This window comes from Malaclemys terrapin, chromosome 8 (genome assembly GCF_027887155.1).
Source record: "Malaclemys terrapin pileata isolate rMalTer1 chromosome 8, rMalTer1.hap1, whole genome shotgun sequence".
NCBI lineage: Eukaryota > Metazoa > Chordata > Testudines > Emydidae > Malaclemys > Malaclemys terrapin.
Window position 1 is genome coordinate 72759671 of NC_071512.1, and position 12479 is coordinate 72772149.

The 12479-nt window shown below is 42.5% G+C and overlaps 1 protein-coding gene across 7 annotated transcripts in view; it reads left to right on the forward strand.

Annotated features, from left to right (window-relative positions):
• LRRC39 (leucine rich repeat containing 39) overlaps positions 1 to 12479 on the forward strand; it is a 14261-nt gene continuing 1782 nt past the window's right edge. Inside the window, exons 1-8 of one of the 7 annotated variants that reach the window (XM_054037095.1) lie at positions 1 to 87; positions 3983 to 4140; positions 5320 to 5425; positions 6958 to 7114; positions 7386 to 7522; positions 9450 to 9595; positions 10534 to 10686; positions 12226 to 12365. In XM_054037095.1, the coding sequence (XP_053893070.1) occupies positions 3989 to 4140; positions 5320 to 5425; positions 6958 to 7114; positions 7386 to 7522; positions 9450 to 9595; positions 10534 to 10686; positions 12226 to 12365 (991 nt within the window). In that variant the 5' untranslated portion in view covers positions 1 to 87; positions 3983 to 3988. Of the gene's footprint in view, positions 88 to 3952; positions 4141 to 5319; positions 5426 to 6957; positions 7115 to 7385; positions 7523 to 9449; positions 9596 to 10533; positions 10687 to 12225; positions 12366 to 12479 lie in introns of those variants that run through there. The other 6 variants (XM_054037092.1, XM_054037096.1, XM_054037093.1 and 3 more) reach the window with 6 other exon arrangements.

Here is a 12479-nt window from a genome sequence, read left to right on the forward strand (position 1 = left end):
AACACAGACAAGATTCATAACCTCGCTCTGCTCTTGCACAGAAATCAATGAGTCGTGGAAAATCTGTGAATACATCAAATGATTTAGGTAAGTTCTAAAATGCTTCCATATGTCTGGAAGTGAAAGTGGGGAGGTGATCACGGGCAGGAGCTCTAGTTACAAGACAGTACATCTGCAGTTATTTTACAGCTAAAATTGGGAATGCACTTCTGAATGGCTGGCAGTTCATGATCGCTATTGTATTATCGTGTCTACTAGAAAGAAGTATAAAGGGTGGGGTCAAAATGTTCTACTTTCAGCTTTTCATAATTTTCTCATTACATAGTTACATCTGTTTAAAAACAAAACCCTATACTTAGGGCCTCATGTGTTCTGATTTCTGTAGCTCTGCAATTTACTGAAGAATTCACTGTCTGCCACAGAACAGTGGTCCAAAAACTAGGTTTTAATTTTAAAATAGATGGCCAAAAAAACCTTCAAATTTTTATGATTACAAGTAGCATTAGAAGCCTCAGTCAGGGGTTGAGGATCCCATTATGTTAGGTATCATAGACGCATAGCAAATACAGTTCCTGACATGACACAAGCTTATAATACAGGAATTTGAACTGAATGTCAACTGCTGGAATGTTGATTTCCCAGTCTCCAAACAGCCTAAAACAATAGCTATGGGAAGCAGGAACTGACTGAGCTGTCTCAATGAGAGTTAACTCTGAAGCCTACTAATAACAATTTAAATTCAGTTATGAATCATTTAACAGAAATCTTTAGCTAATGTGTTTAGTCATGTTGGGTGCAAAGGCAGATATTGGGATGAGGAGCAGTGCGTAGCTGGTTACTGGTAAGGGCTACGGGGGTGGGGAATTAATCCCTGAATATACATCAAGACGTTTGTGTTCATACCCACATGGGGCTGGGAGGGAGAAGAGGAAGATGCATCCATTCGCCATTGCGAAAAAGCCTTAACCACTTTTTGGGAGCTCCAAAACTAAACTACCTCTCACACCTTCCTGGGCACCAACAGCCCCAGCTGTCAAAACCTCCATCGTCCCCTCAACAGCTTCTATTCTTACAGCACAGTTAAGAATTAGCAGTGCAAAAATAGTTGAGCCAAATTCTCCTTTTTTACATCAGTGTAGCTCCAGAGGAATTCCATTCTCCAGTCTATACTGTCTTTCCAATGAGGAGCCATTTTCAGTGTTCATTTCTTTATACTTCGTCTACCTTTTTGTATTCTTCTATATTTCTTTGATGTAAGTCCCCATATACAATCTGGCTATTGGATACACCACTGCAATAATAATATAGTAAACATAGTAGGAATACTTAGCTTGGATGCAGAAATATCTAGCAAGTAGGTACCAAATAGCCATCGTAGTGCAGCAGCTGGTTTGGCTAAAAGGCCAGCTAAAAGAAAAGCATGCCGGGAAAGATGCCTTCAAACAAGTGACTCTACACTGGCCATTAGTGGAAAGATGATTATAGGGAAAAGGTTGACATTCCACTTTCATTGTTGGAGGGCAAGCTGTCTGGCAGGCTGAAAAAACATTCTCAGGCTTTTCAGATTGGAGCTGGGTGTTTGAGACAGTATTCCCTGTCTCTCTTCCACCAAGTAGTAGGCATTTATAATAAAAAAAAATGAGGCAATGTTTAATGTGGTCTTAGCATTACTACATAGCCCTACAAATCTATATGCCAACCCTGAACCCCCAATCTAACCCTGCCCCAAACTTTGGGAGAGTTCAGCACCAGATCTGAACTTCACAGTTCTATCTTATTGCTAGAATACAAAAACCCAATACAAGAGTGGCTGAGAGGAACTCTTCCAGACAGGAGCACAGGAATGACCAGGTGTCCTGCCTGCTGGGCACTAGTACCAGAATGTTCAAGAAGCTTCGAACAGGCTATTATTAGTAGCTGGCCTATAGGGCAGCTTTCTTCCCATCCCCCGGCAATTAATAGTTGACTGATCCCCTGATGCATAAAGGTTAACCCTTATATTATTTATCTTGGTTTATGTCACTGTGGATGTTCTCACAATCTGTATTAGACTCTGACCTTTTTTGAATCCTACCAAGCTCTTGGACTCAATGATAGCTCATGGCAGCGAATTCCACAGGCTAATTCTATGCTGAGTAGAATGTATGATCTTCTAGCTGTTTTTACCTTTGTTACTTTTTAACTTAATTGAATATTGGAATTGGAAAAAGGTCAGAAAATGGCAACAAAAATGATTAGGGGTATGGAACAACTTCCGTATGAGGAGAGATTAATAAGACTGGGACTTTTCAGCTTGGAAAAAAAACGACGACTAAGGGGAGATATGATAGAGGTCTGTAAAATCATGACTGGTGTGGAGAAACTAAATAAGGAAGTATTATTTACGCCTTCTCATAACACAAGAACTAGGGATCACCAAATGACATTAATAGGCAGCAGGTTTAAAACAAACAAAAGGAATTATTTTTCCATACAACGCGCAGCCAACCTGTGGAACTCCTTGCCAGAGGATGTTGTGAAGGCCAAGAGTATAACAGGGTTCAAAAAAGAACTAGATAAGTTCATGAAAGATTGATCCATCAATGGCTATTAGCCAGGATGGGCAGGGATGGTGTCCCTAGCCTCTGTTTGCCAGAAGCTGGGAATGGGCAACAAGGGATGGAGCACTTAATGATTACCTGTTCTGTTCATTCCCTCTGGGGTATCTGGCATTGGCCACTGTCAGAAGACAGGATATTGGGCTAGATGGACCTTTGGTCTGACCCAGTATGGCTGTTCTTATGTTCTTATCTCCTTATTCTTGTATTATGTGATGAGGTAACTAGGAACACATGATTAACTATTCTAGGGTTACCATATTTTGTGCCTCCCAATGGAGGACACTCCACGGGGCCCTGGCCCCGCCCCCAGCCCCGCCCCCCAGCCCCAACTCCGCCCCCTCCCCTGCTTCCTGCGAACATTTGAGTCGCGGGAAGCCTGAAGCAGGTAAGGGGGAGTGTGGGGGGAGGAGGCGCGGCCCAGGCTGTCCCCGGCCCTGGGGTGCCGGCCCCAGGCCCGGCCCCCGGCCCGCACAGCACTGCGGTCCCCGGCCCGTCCCCTGAGCCCCCGGCCCGGCCTGGCACCGCCGTCCTGCCCGGTCCCCGAGTCCCCGGCCCCACCGGCGCCCCCAAGTCCCCGGCCCCGCTGGCCTGCCTGGCCCCCGAGTCCCCGGCCCGCCCAGCACTGCGGTCCCCGGCCCGTCCCCTCAGCCCCCGGCCCGGCCTGGCACCGCCGGCCTGCCCGGCCCCCGAGTCCCCGGCCCGGCCCCACCGGCGCCCCCGAGTCCCCGGCCCCGGTGGAGCCCCCGGCCCCGGTGGAACCCCCGAGCTCCCGGCGGAGCCCCCGAGCCCCCGGCCTGGCCCCGGCGGAGCCCCCGAGCCCCCGGCCGAGCGCCCGGCCCCGGCCCAGCCCCCGAGCCCCCGGCCAAGCCCCCGAGCCCCCGGCCCGGCCCCGGCGGAGCCCCAGGCCCGGACCCGCTGGCCCGGCCCTGGAGCCCCCGGCCAGGCACCGCACCGCAGGCCCGGCCCCGGAGCCCCCGGCACCGCGGGCCCGGCCCCCAAGCCCCCGGCCCGTCCTAGCCCCCAAGCCCCCGGCCCGACCCCCGAGCCCCCGGCCCGACCCCCGAGCACCCGTACCGCCGGCCGGCATGTCCCGATTTTCCCGGACATATCCGGCTTTTTGGGCTTTCCCCCCGGACGGGGATTTGGAGCCCAAAAAGCTGGACATGTCCGGGAAAATCCGGACATATGGTAACCCTAAACTATTCTATATATTTGACAGGACTCAGTTGATGTGAGTTCCATCACAGCACTGTTCAAACTGATTGTGTTTAATTAATCAAATAGGCATATCAATTTTTTTACATTGATGTCTCCTTCTGGCATGTCCAACTCATATGTGGGAATATAATGATGATGGTAATCAGTGTGCTATTCAGAAGCAGATACCTATGGCTGAACCGGAATGTGTAAGAATTATGACTGAAACTGCACCATGCATTGGATCATTCTCTGCTGTTAAGACACTTTGGGAAGTGAGAATTCAGAAAATAAATGAAGAACTACGGAAGGAAAAGGAATTCAGACAGAGGACTGTAGGCAGGTATGTCCCTAATCAGTTAGGAAGAAATGTGAAGCTAAACACAGGTGATATGGTTGGTCTTTTCTGGAACATGCAAGATCCAATCCTGCAATCTTTGCTCAGGTAAAATTCTGAAAGAAATCTGATTTTAGACTCAGGTCTACCAGAGAATTATGTTCAACTGTAAATAGAAATTAGTGCAGCTGCTGATTCTACTGGCATATATATCAAACTACAACAGCTACCACTGTCTTCATAGCACTACAATAGTGTAAAAGAAATTCTTCATGTTTTTATAGCGCAAGGTGTTGACAAGTGCCCTCCATTTAGAAACAGTCTCCACTTAATATTATTTTGATCTCTTATCTTCACTGATTAGTCTATGATGACTTGCATGAACTTTACTTGAATTCAAGCTGACTTCATACATGGATGCAAAGAAGCCAACTCTCTTTTGTCTGTGACCAGATTGCTGTCTCTGGTGGATAATCTATGTTATAGCAGCTAGAGCAGTGGTTCTCAAACTTTTGTTCTGGTGACCCCTTTCACACAGCAAGCCTGTGAGTGCAACTCCCATAATAAATTAAAAACACTTTTTTATATATTTAACACCATTATAAATGCTGGAGGCAAAGCAGGGTTTGGGGTGGAGACTGACAGCTCACGACCCCCCAGGTAATAACCTCATGACCCCCTGAAGGGTCCCAACCCCCAGTTTGAGAACCCCTGAGCTAGAGGCTGTGGAAGTGAAAAGGTAAAAGAAGCTTAGTGCTTCTCCCACCCATAAAAAAGCTACAAGCTTCCCTTAAAATGAATGGTATTTGGGACAGTCCCCTTACATTATTTTCCCCCCTGTTGTTCTTGGTAAAACATTATAAAGCTTGATGGAAGTAGTTAATTTATCTCTATAAAATAATTTACTTCATACAGATTTTAAAATATGATCTCACCGAATTGCAAAACATTTGTACATTAGCCAAAACATTAGAATGCCTGTAAATTCTCTAAGCTAATGAACTGCTACATTGCCAGCCCTCCCAAAGTGTATCTAGCATCCCATTAAGATAAATACTTGTCTGACTTCCATGAAGGCTTCTCGCCAAAAAGTTGCCTCTTTGCTATGTCAGGCAATCAAAATGGGATAGTAAATGTTGCTCATATTAATAGTTGCACAACTAAAAAAAGGTCTTTGTTTTGTAGACTGATGCTTGTCTGGGAGGAAAGAAACAGTTTAGCCAAGCTCAAAGAAAAAGTCATCACTGAAGATGGAAGGGTTATACTAAGGATAGAACAAGAAGAATGGAAGGTAATATTAACAGGAAATTGTTTGGGTTGCATGGTTAGTGAATTACAGAGTTAAGCTATTTTACATCTTTAGCCCAGCTAGTATTACTTTTCATCTATTAAGTGCCCACAATATGCTCAGCACTGTACACAGATGATCAGGGACGGACAGTTGAATTATTGCTGTGAATATAAATAAAACCTGATTGTATTGAAATTAAACTTGCTCACTCTAACAGTAGAATATTGAATGCTAAGTAATTTCACGACTGACCAGCAACAGCCCAGAAAGTCTTCCCACATGAACAGGAAAACTTAATGGTATTTTTTGTCTTATGCATTTAATTAAAGAAGTATTAATTTTGCTAATGCCCCAGAACTACCAGGGCTAGCTCCAGGTTTTTTGCCGCCCCAAGCAAACAAAAAACAAAAAAAACAAACAGAGTGCTGCCCCTTGAAAAGTGCTGCCCCAAAGAGCCGGAATGCCGCCCCTTTAGAAGTGCTGCCCCAAGCACATGCTTGGAATGCTGGTGCGTAGAGCCGGCCTTGAGAACTACACAGACATAACTTGTAATGTGAAAGTCATGTGAAATGAAAAGATTTCTTGGGGTTATTTCTCTTCTCTTTCTAAGGGTGAAATTCATCCAATGGCACAAAGGCTCTCAGAACGGTGGGACCACTGTGGTTCCAGTGCAAGAAAGGTGGGCAGCTGCAGAGTATGTGGCAGGGTGGACCCTACCAATCTCTGTAGGTTGCAGAACTGGCTTTATGCTAGTTCCAGTGTCCACCATGAAGAAGAAGTTGAAGACGAGATGCCTGAGCCAATTTTCCTTTTAAATCATTGGGAATCTTTCCATTGGCATTGATGGGAGTTGGATCGGATACAGGCTGGTGAAGGTGTGACTTCAGCTTACACTGTAACAGCCATGGTGCCTGCCCCAGTCCAGGGAGATGATGTGTCTTACCCAGGAGTTTGCGGAAGATTTAATTCCCTACAAACTGCAGTCCCTACATCCCACACAAACCCCGTGTAACTCACTCAGAGCAATGAATTTCAAACCAAATTACTAAATCTATTCTATAATCATTTTATAGCAAGCAATTATTTAGAAATGTTGCACAATCTTGGAAGTTATAGGTGGTCCTTTTTTAATATAAAACATGTTGTAAATACAGTCTACAGTGCAGTTACCTAACATTGTCATTTTGTTTTGAACAGATGTTATAAAATCCACATGACAGACACTAAACATCATTTAAGTTCAAACATTTTTGTTTGTTTTGCTTCTGGGATCTTGCATTGCTGAGTTCTAGCAGTGCAGGTGCCTAAGTTCTGGGTGCAAACAGAAGGGCTGGTTATTCTTGAGGTGTAATGGGAATTAATTTCTGCATGTTGTATGGTCTAGTGATCAGAAAAGCAAAACTGTTTCCTTCCTCTCTAGCGTAACTCTAAATGTTCATGTTTCCAAAATCTTCCTACACTAACAATTAGTCTATTTTCATTCCATAAACGAAGTGGAATTTCCTTCTGATTTTATTTTTTATTATTTTTAGATGTTACCTGCTTGCTTACTGAAACTGAACCACCTCCAGGAATGGCAGCTTCACAGAATTAGTTTGGTGAAAATTCCTGAATTCATTGGAAGGTTTCAAAATCTCATTGTGCTGGATCTATCCCGAAATGCCATTGAAAAGCTACCTAAAGAGATTGGTAAGTGGTATTTAAATACAACAACAAAAACAAGCCATTCTGTGTTACTCCGTTGGAGCACTGCTTCTGGATTAAGCAGCCGTCACACCAAATCCCATAATTTTCATTAACTGCGTCTTTATTTCAATAAGCAGACCAAGAGCACTCACACTACACTAATGAGCCAACACAATAAAGTAAGATTTAACCCCAGTACTTCACAGCTGAAAGGTTTAATTTATTCCTCAGACCCAATATTCAGGTGGATTCTCTTTGATTATTGCCTTTGCAGGCCAGCTGCCTAACCTCCAAGAGCTGCTTCTCAGTTATAATAAAATTAAGTCTGTTCCGAAAGAGCTAAGTAACTGCATCAGCCTCGGAAGACTGGAACTGGCTGTGAACAGGGATATCTGTGACCTTCCACTTCAGGTTTGAGAAAAACAATTACTTTTATTTATAGGTATATATTAAATGTTTTCACTAGCTAAAAAAAATTATTCTTAGAAAAAAAATGGAACTTCTGTTTTCTAGACTTTAAAATGACATAGTACATTTCCACTGGAAAGTCTTGCATGGACTGTCTAATAGATGGGTTGTTTTCACTTTATTTTTAAGACATTGATTTTACAAATATTTAAGAATATGCATAATCTTTGTTTATATGAATCGTTCCATGGGAGCCAGTGGGACTAACCACATGAGTAACTAAGTATTTGCAGGAACTGAGCCTAATTTTGCCCAGGCTTACAGGGGAGTATATAAATAATGGGCCAGCTGCTTAGTTGGTGTAAACTGGCATCAGGCCATTGATTTTAATTAAACTATGCTGTTTTACACCAGCTGAGGATCTGGCCCACTGGCTCAACTATGACCTTAGAGAAGTCACCTTTAAGGGTGAGAGCATAGTTCAGGGTGGCCAAACTGTGGCTCTTTTAGTTAAAATGTGGCTAGCGGACCCCCCCATACCCTCCCCCATTCTCTGCCTACCAGACTGGGGTGGGGGGTGAGCCTGGGGCTTCTGCCCTGAAGCAGGGTGCTGGGGCTAGGGGCTTCTGCCTCGTGGGGCATGCCTGCCAGCGCTTGGGGCTTCTGGAGAAGCGGGGCTGAAGCCCTGAGCCCAGCCAGGCATCTCCCATGCGGCTGAAGCCCTAAGCCCCGGCAGGCACATCCCATCTCTCGAACTTCTGAAGGTTGTCATATGAGGCTTGGAGGGTCAGTAAGTTTGGTCACCCTGGCATAGTTCATTCCTTCCCCATTCAGCTAGTGGTATCTCTACAAAGACTACTGCTTGTGGTAGTGATTTGTGTGATGCAGACAACTGCATGTGCACAAGGAAGTGAATTAACTCCTTTCACAGAGGACACAGGGCAGCTGAGTGTAATAACTTTTGCTCTCTACTTACCTGGGCTGAATCGTAACTGATGACGTACATGTGAAAAGGGATCCATATCTCCATATCAGTCCCTCGTCTACAAAGTAACCAAATACTTCTGATATTTATTTATTTGTATTTGCTACAAAAATTACAGCCCTGAACGATATTAAAAGTAACCTCAATTCCCACAGACTTTACAGGAGACTGAGGATAACAGCGCTGCAACTTTCTCACTCAGGGGTATGAAAAAACACACCCCTGAGTGCAGCAAGTTTCAGTGCTGTAAAGCGCCAGTGTAAACAGTGCCCCAGAGCTGGGAGCCACGCCCCTTGTTGAGGTGGGTTTTTTAGAGCTCTCTCCCAGCACTCCGCTGCAACCACAGTGTAGAATAGCACTTAGGGTGCTTGGCGCACTGCAGAATTAAGTCCAAACATTAAGTCTGTAAAACCCAACAAACTGGGCAGCTTTAAAATAAATAAATATAGAATATTAACTGAATATCAGAAGTTACCAAATTTATCTGGCAGTTGTTTGACTAGCAAAGTTAGCAATATTTTATGATGGGGTGATCAGATGTCCCGATATTTGGGAGTTTGTCTTATATAGGCTCCTATTACCCCCCACTCCCTGTCCCAATTTTTCACACTTGCTGTCTGGTCACCCTCTTTTATGAGGTCAAGTGAATGTTTCCTGACAAAAATAAATTTTAAGACTCTAGACCAGATTCTTATTCATACTGAAGTCCCTTTACATCACTGGAGCAATAGTGTAAATGAGATTCTGGCCCTCTGTCTTATCTCATACAACCCAGAATCACTTGTCTGGCATGGATTCCAGAACATGTTGTAGTATTTTCAGAATTTTTCTGTCTTTGTGGCCAACATGGTTAAATAACAGCTGTGATGGAACATCACTTACTGCACAGTCTGTACACATGTGCATTAAGGAATCCTATTCATGAGTCTTCCCTTTTCTATTTAGCTCAGTGACCTAAAGAAGCTTTACCATGTAGATCTGAGTATGAACCAATTTACTACCATCCCTTCAGCTCTCCTGAACATGCCAAGTCTAGAATGGTTAGACATGGGGAGCAACAAACTTCAGCAACTCCCTGATACGATTGACAGGTAAAAAAAAAAAATTCTTAGTTTTAATTCCATTGCATTGAAAATTTAGTTACCCAACTCTGTTCTAAAATATTAACAAGTATCAAACAAAATAAAGCAAGCTACTTATACTGTTAAAATAACTGGAATATCTCAAAACAGAATATTTCCTTACGAGAACTAATTTTTTTATTCAGAAGAAAAATTGCTTGCAACTGAGTTGATACTTAATAAGACATTAAATTCCTGTTGTCAAGTTAAATCTTCTTGCTGTAGAAATTTTCAACTTATAATTGAGGCTACTATCTTCAACCTCTGTTTCCTAAGATTAATGTCCTTTTTTATGCAGTCAGTCAATGCATCTCTATGTTAAAATATAATTTTAAAAGTTGATTTTTCTTGAATATATATCTACTTATATTCTACATAATTGTTCTAGGTTGCTGTATGGTACCTTTGTGTCTGTAGGAGAAAAGGCTTTCAAATGTATCAGATTGTATTACCAAAATTTCCACCAACCAGTGGTGTGGAGCTGGGAAGGGCGGCCCATCCCCTCTGCCATGCCGTAGGGTGACACCATTGAACATGTGCATGAGCCAAGGATGCAGATGCCAATGTCTGCATCCCCTTAAAACTTAGTCATCCCACTAGTTAGTCCAGCTTTATGTTAAACTGTACAAACTACATGTTTGGCATAGGAACCATTTCAAGAAGTGATATAAATAATGTTCAGATGAAATCATTGAAATTATGATTCTGTAGATTTTATGAATCAAATGACACCTCCCTTACCTTTTTGTCATTAACCTGCCCACAGAATTACATATGCTCCCAGACTGTTAAGCATTACTGCATTCTTTATATCAGATATATGATTGTTGAAGTGAATCAACTCCTTTAAATTAATCATCAAGGATTCCCTAATGCTGGATTAATTGTAGAAACCTCTACTTCTACAGAATGGAGAACCTACATACTTTATGGCTCCAACGGAATGAAATAACCCATTTACCAGAAACCATCAGTAATATGAAAAATCTGAGTACTCTTGTCCTCAGCAACAACAAACTCCGGGATATTCCTGCTTGCATGCAACAAATGACAAATCTCAGGTAAAATATCAACAATACTGCAGGTACCTGAAGGCTGCCTTTAAAAATTCCCCTATGGTGCAAACTGCTGCGTAACAAATAGATAGGGAGCCAGGTTCTCAGCTGGTGTGAACTGGTATAGCTCCATTGAAATCAGTGGAACTACAGATTTATGCCAGGTGAGAATCTGGCCCAGAAAGTTTTATGACAGTATTGAGTTCCTTCATTTCACCAAATGGATTTATTGCAAATGTAAATACAGTATTTAGAGTCCCAAAGGTTAAGAGAATCTTTAGGTTCTTCTTGATCTGTGAGGTTTGTGGATGCTGGCCTTTCAGTGGAACAGTTGGACATCACTATTTTAGCCTCTCTCATAACACAAGACCAAGGGACAAAAATTGAAAAGCAACAATTAAAAACTGATAAAAGGAGAACTTTTTATAAAACATATATTTCACCTGGGGAACTACTGCCACAAGGTATCAGTGAGGTCAAGAACCTAAAACCCTTCAAAAAAGGTTTAGATACTAAGATATGAATAATGAGAATATCCATTTATGTTTGGGGATAAAAATGTGAGCTATAACTCTTAATGCTTCAAGATATAAGCTAACCAGGAACTGACGAGAAAACTTCTTTCGAATCCTTATGGGCAGATTGGTTTTTTTTATTCACTATGGCAGGGTTCTTGTTGCTTTCTCTTAAGTACTTTCATTCTTAGAGACAGGATACCAGACGAAGGCTATGTCTCCACTTGAAGCTGAGAGTGTAATTCCCAGCTTGCATACATGTACCTGTGCAAGCGCTGCTTGAGCTACTATGGTAAAAATAGCAGTGCACCTAGGTAGCACGAGCGGGGGCTCGGGATAGCCAGTTGAGTTCATACCTACCTGGTCTGATGTAGTATAGCAATTCCTATGCTTTCAAGTTATTTGGGGATGCTACTATATCTAGAGATGCATAAACTCTGCAGCAGGTTTTTATTACCAAAAATAAAAATTCTCATGTGCAATAGATCTAATTTAAATATTTTGTTCTGGTTTCAGAGTAAACATCTGCTTCTGTATCCTGATGTCAAAATATTACGAAAATATATAATGTTATTTTACTGTGCAGTACAAACATGTACTTCAATAAACATAGGGATAGTAAGAACACCTGAATTTTTACACTGGAGATCCTAGATTTGCTTGAATTGTCCTTGGTACTGACCACAGGTACTAAGGCCTATATTTTCAAGTGTGTGCACAAAATATTAAACATGATAGGGATTCCTTGTTAAACTGTACAAACTACAAGTTTGGCATAGAAACCATTTTAAGAAATGATGTAAATAATGTTCAGATGAAGACTATTTCTAAATCAGTTAAGATAAACACATACCACACTACCATTAAGTAGAGAAACTATTTGAAAGATAATACCCTGAGAAATTGCCCTTAATTACATTTTCTTTTGCTGAAGCACTCTTCAGTGCAGCCTAGTTTAGTTTTCAAACAGTTGTTCTTCGTCGGGGGGGGGAAGGACCTTCAAGAATCATGTTTTCTGATGAATTACCAGATTTGTCAACTTCAGAGACAACCCACTGGAGCTGCAAGTAACACTTTCCACATGCGAGAATACTGAAGAGGAAGAGGAACGGGAATTGTTTGGTATTCAGTTCATGCATATGTATATTCAAGCGTCACTCAGCAGAGCAGGTATGAGATTTGTATTGTCTAACTAGAGTATGAATAAAAAAATATTAGAAAACATTAAAATGCAGTCAAGCAGAATTAAGGTGTCTCTACACTGGTATGTATTCCAGCTTGAGG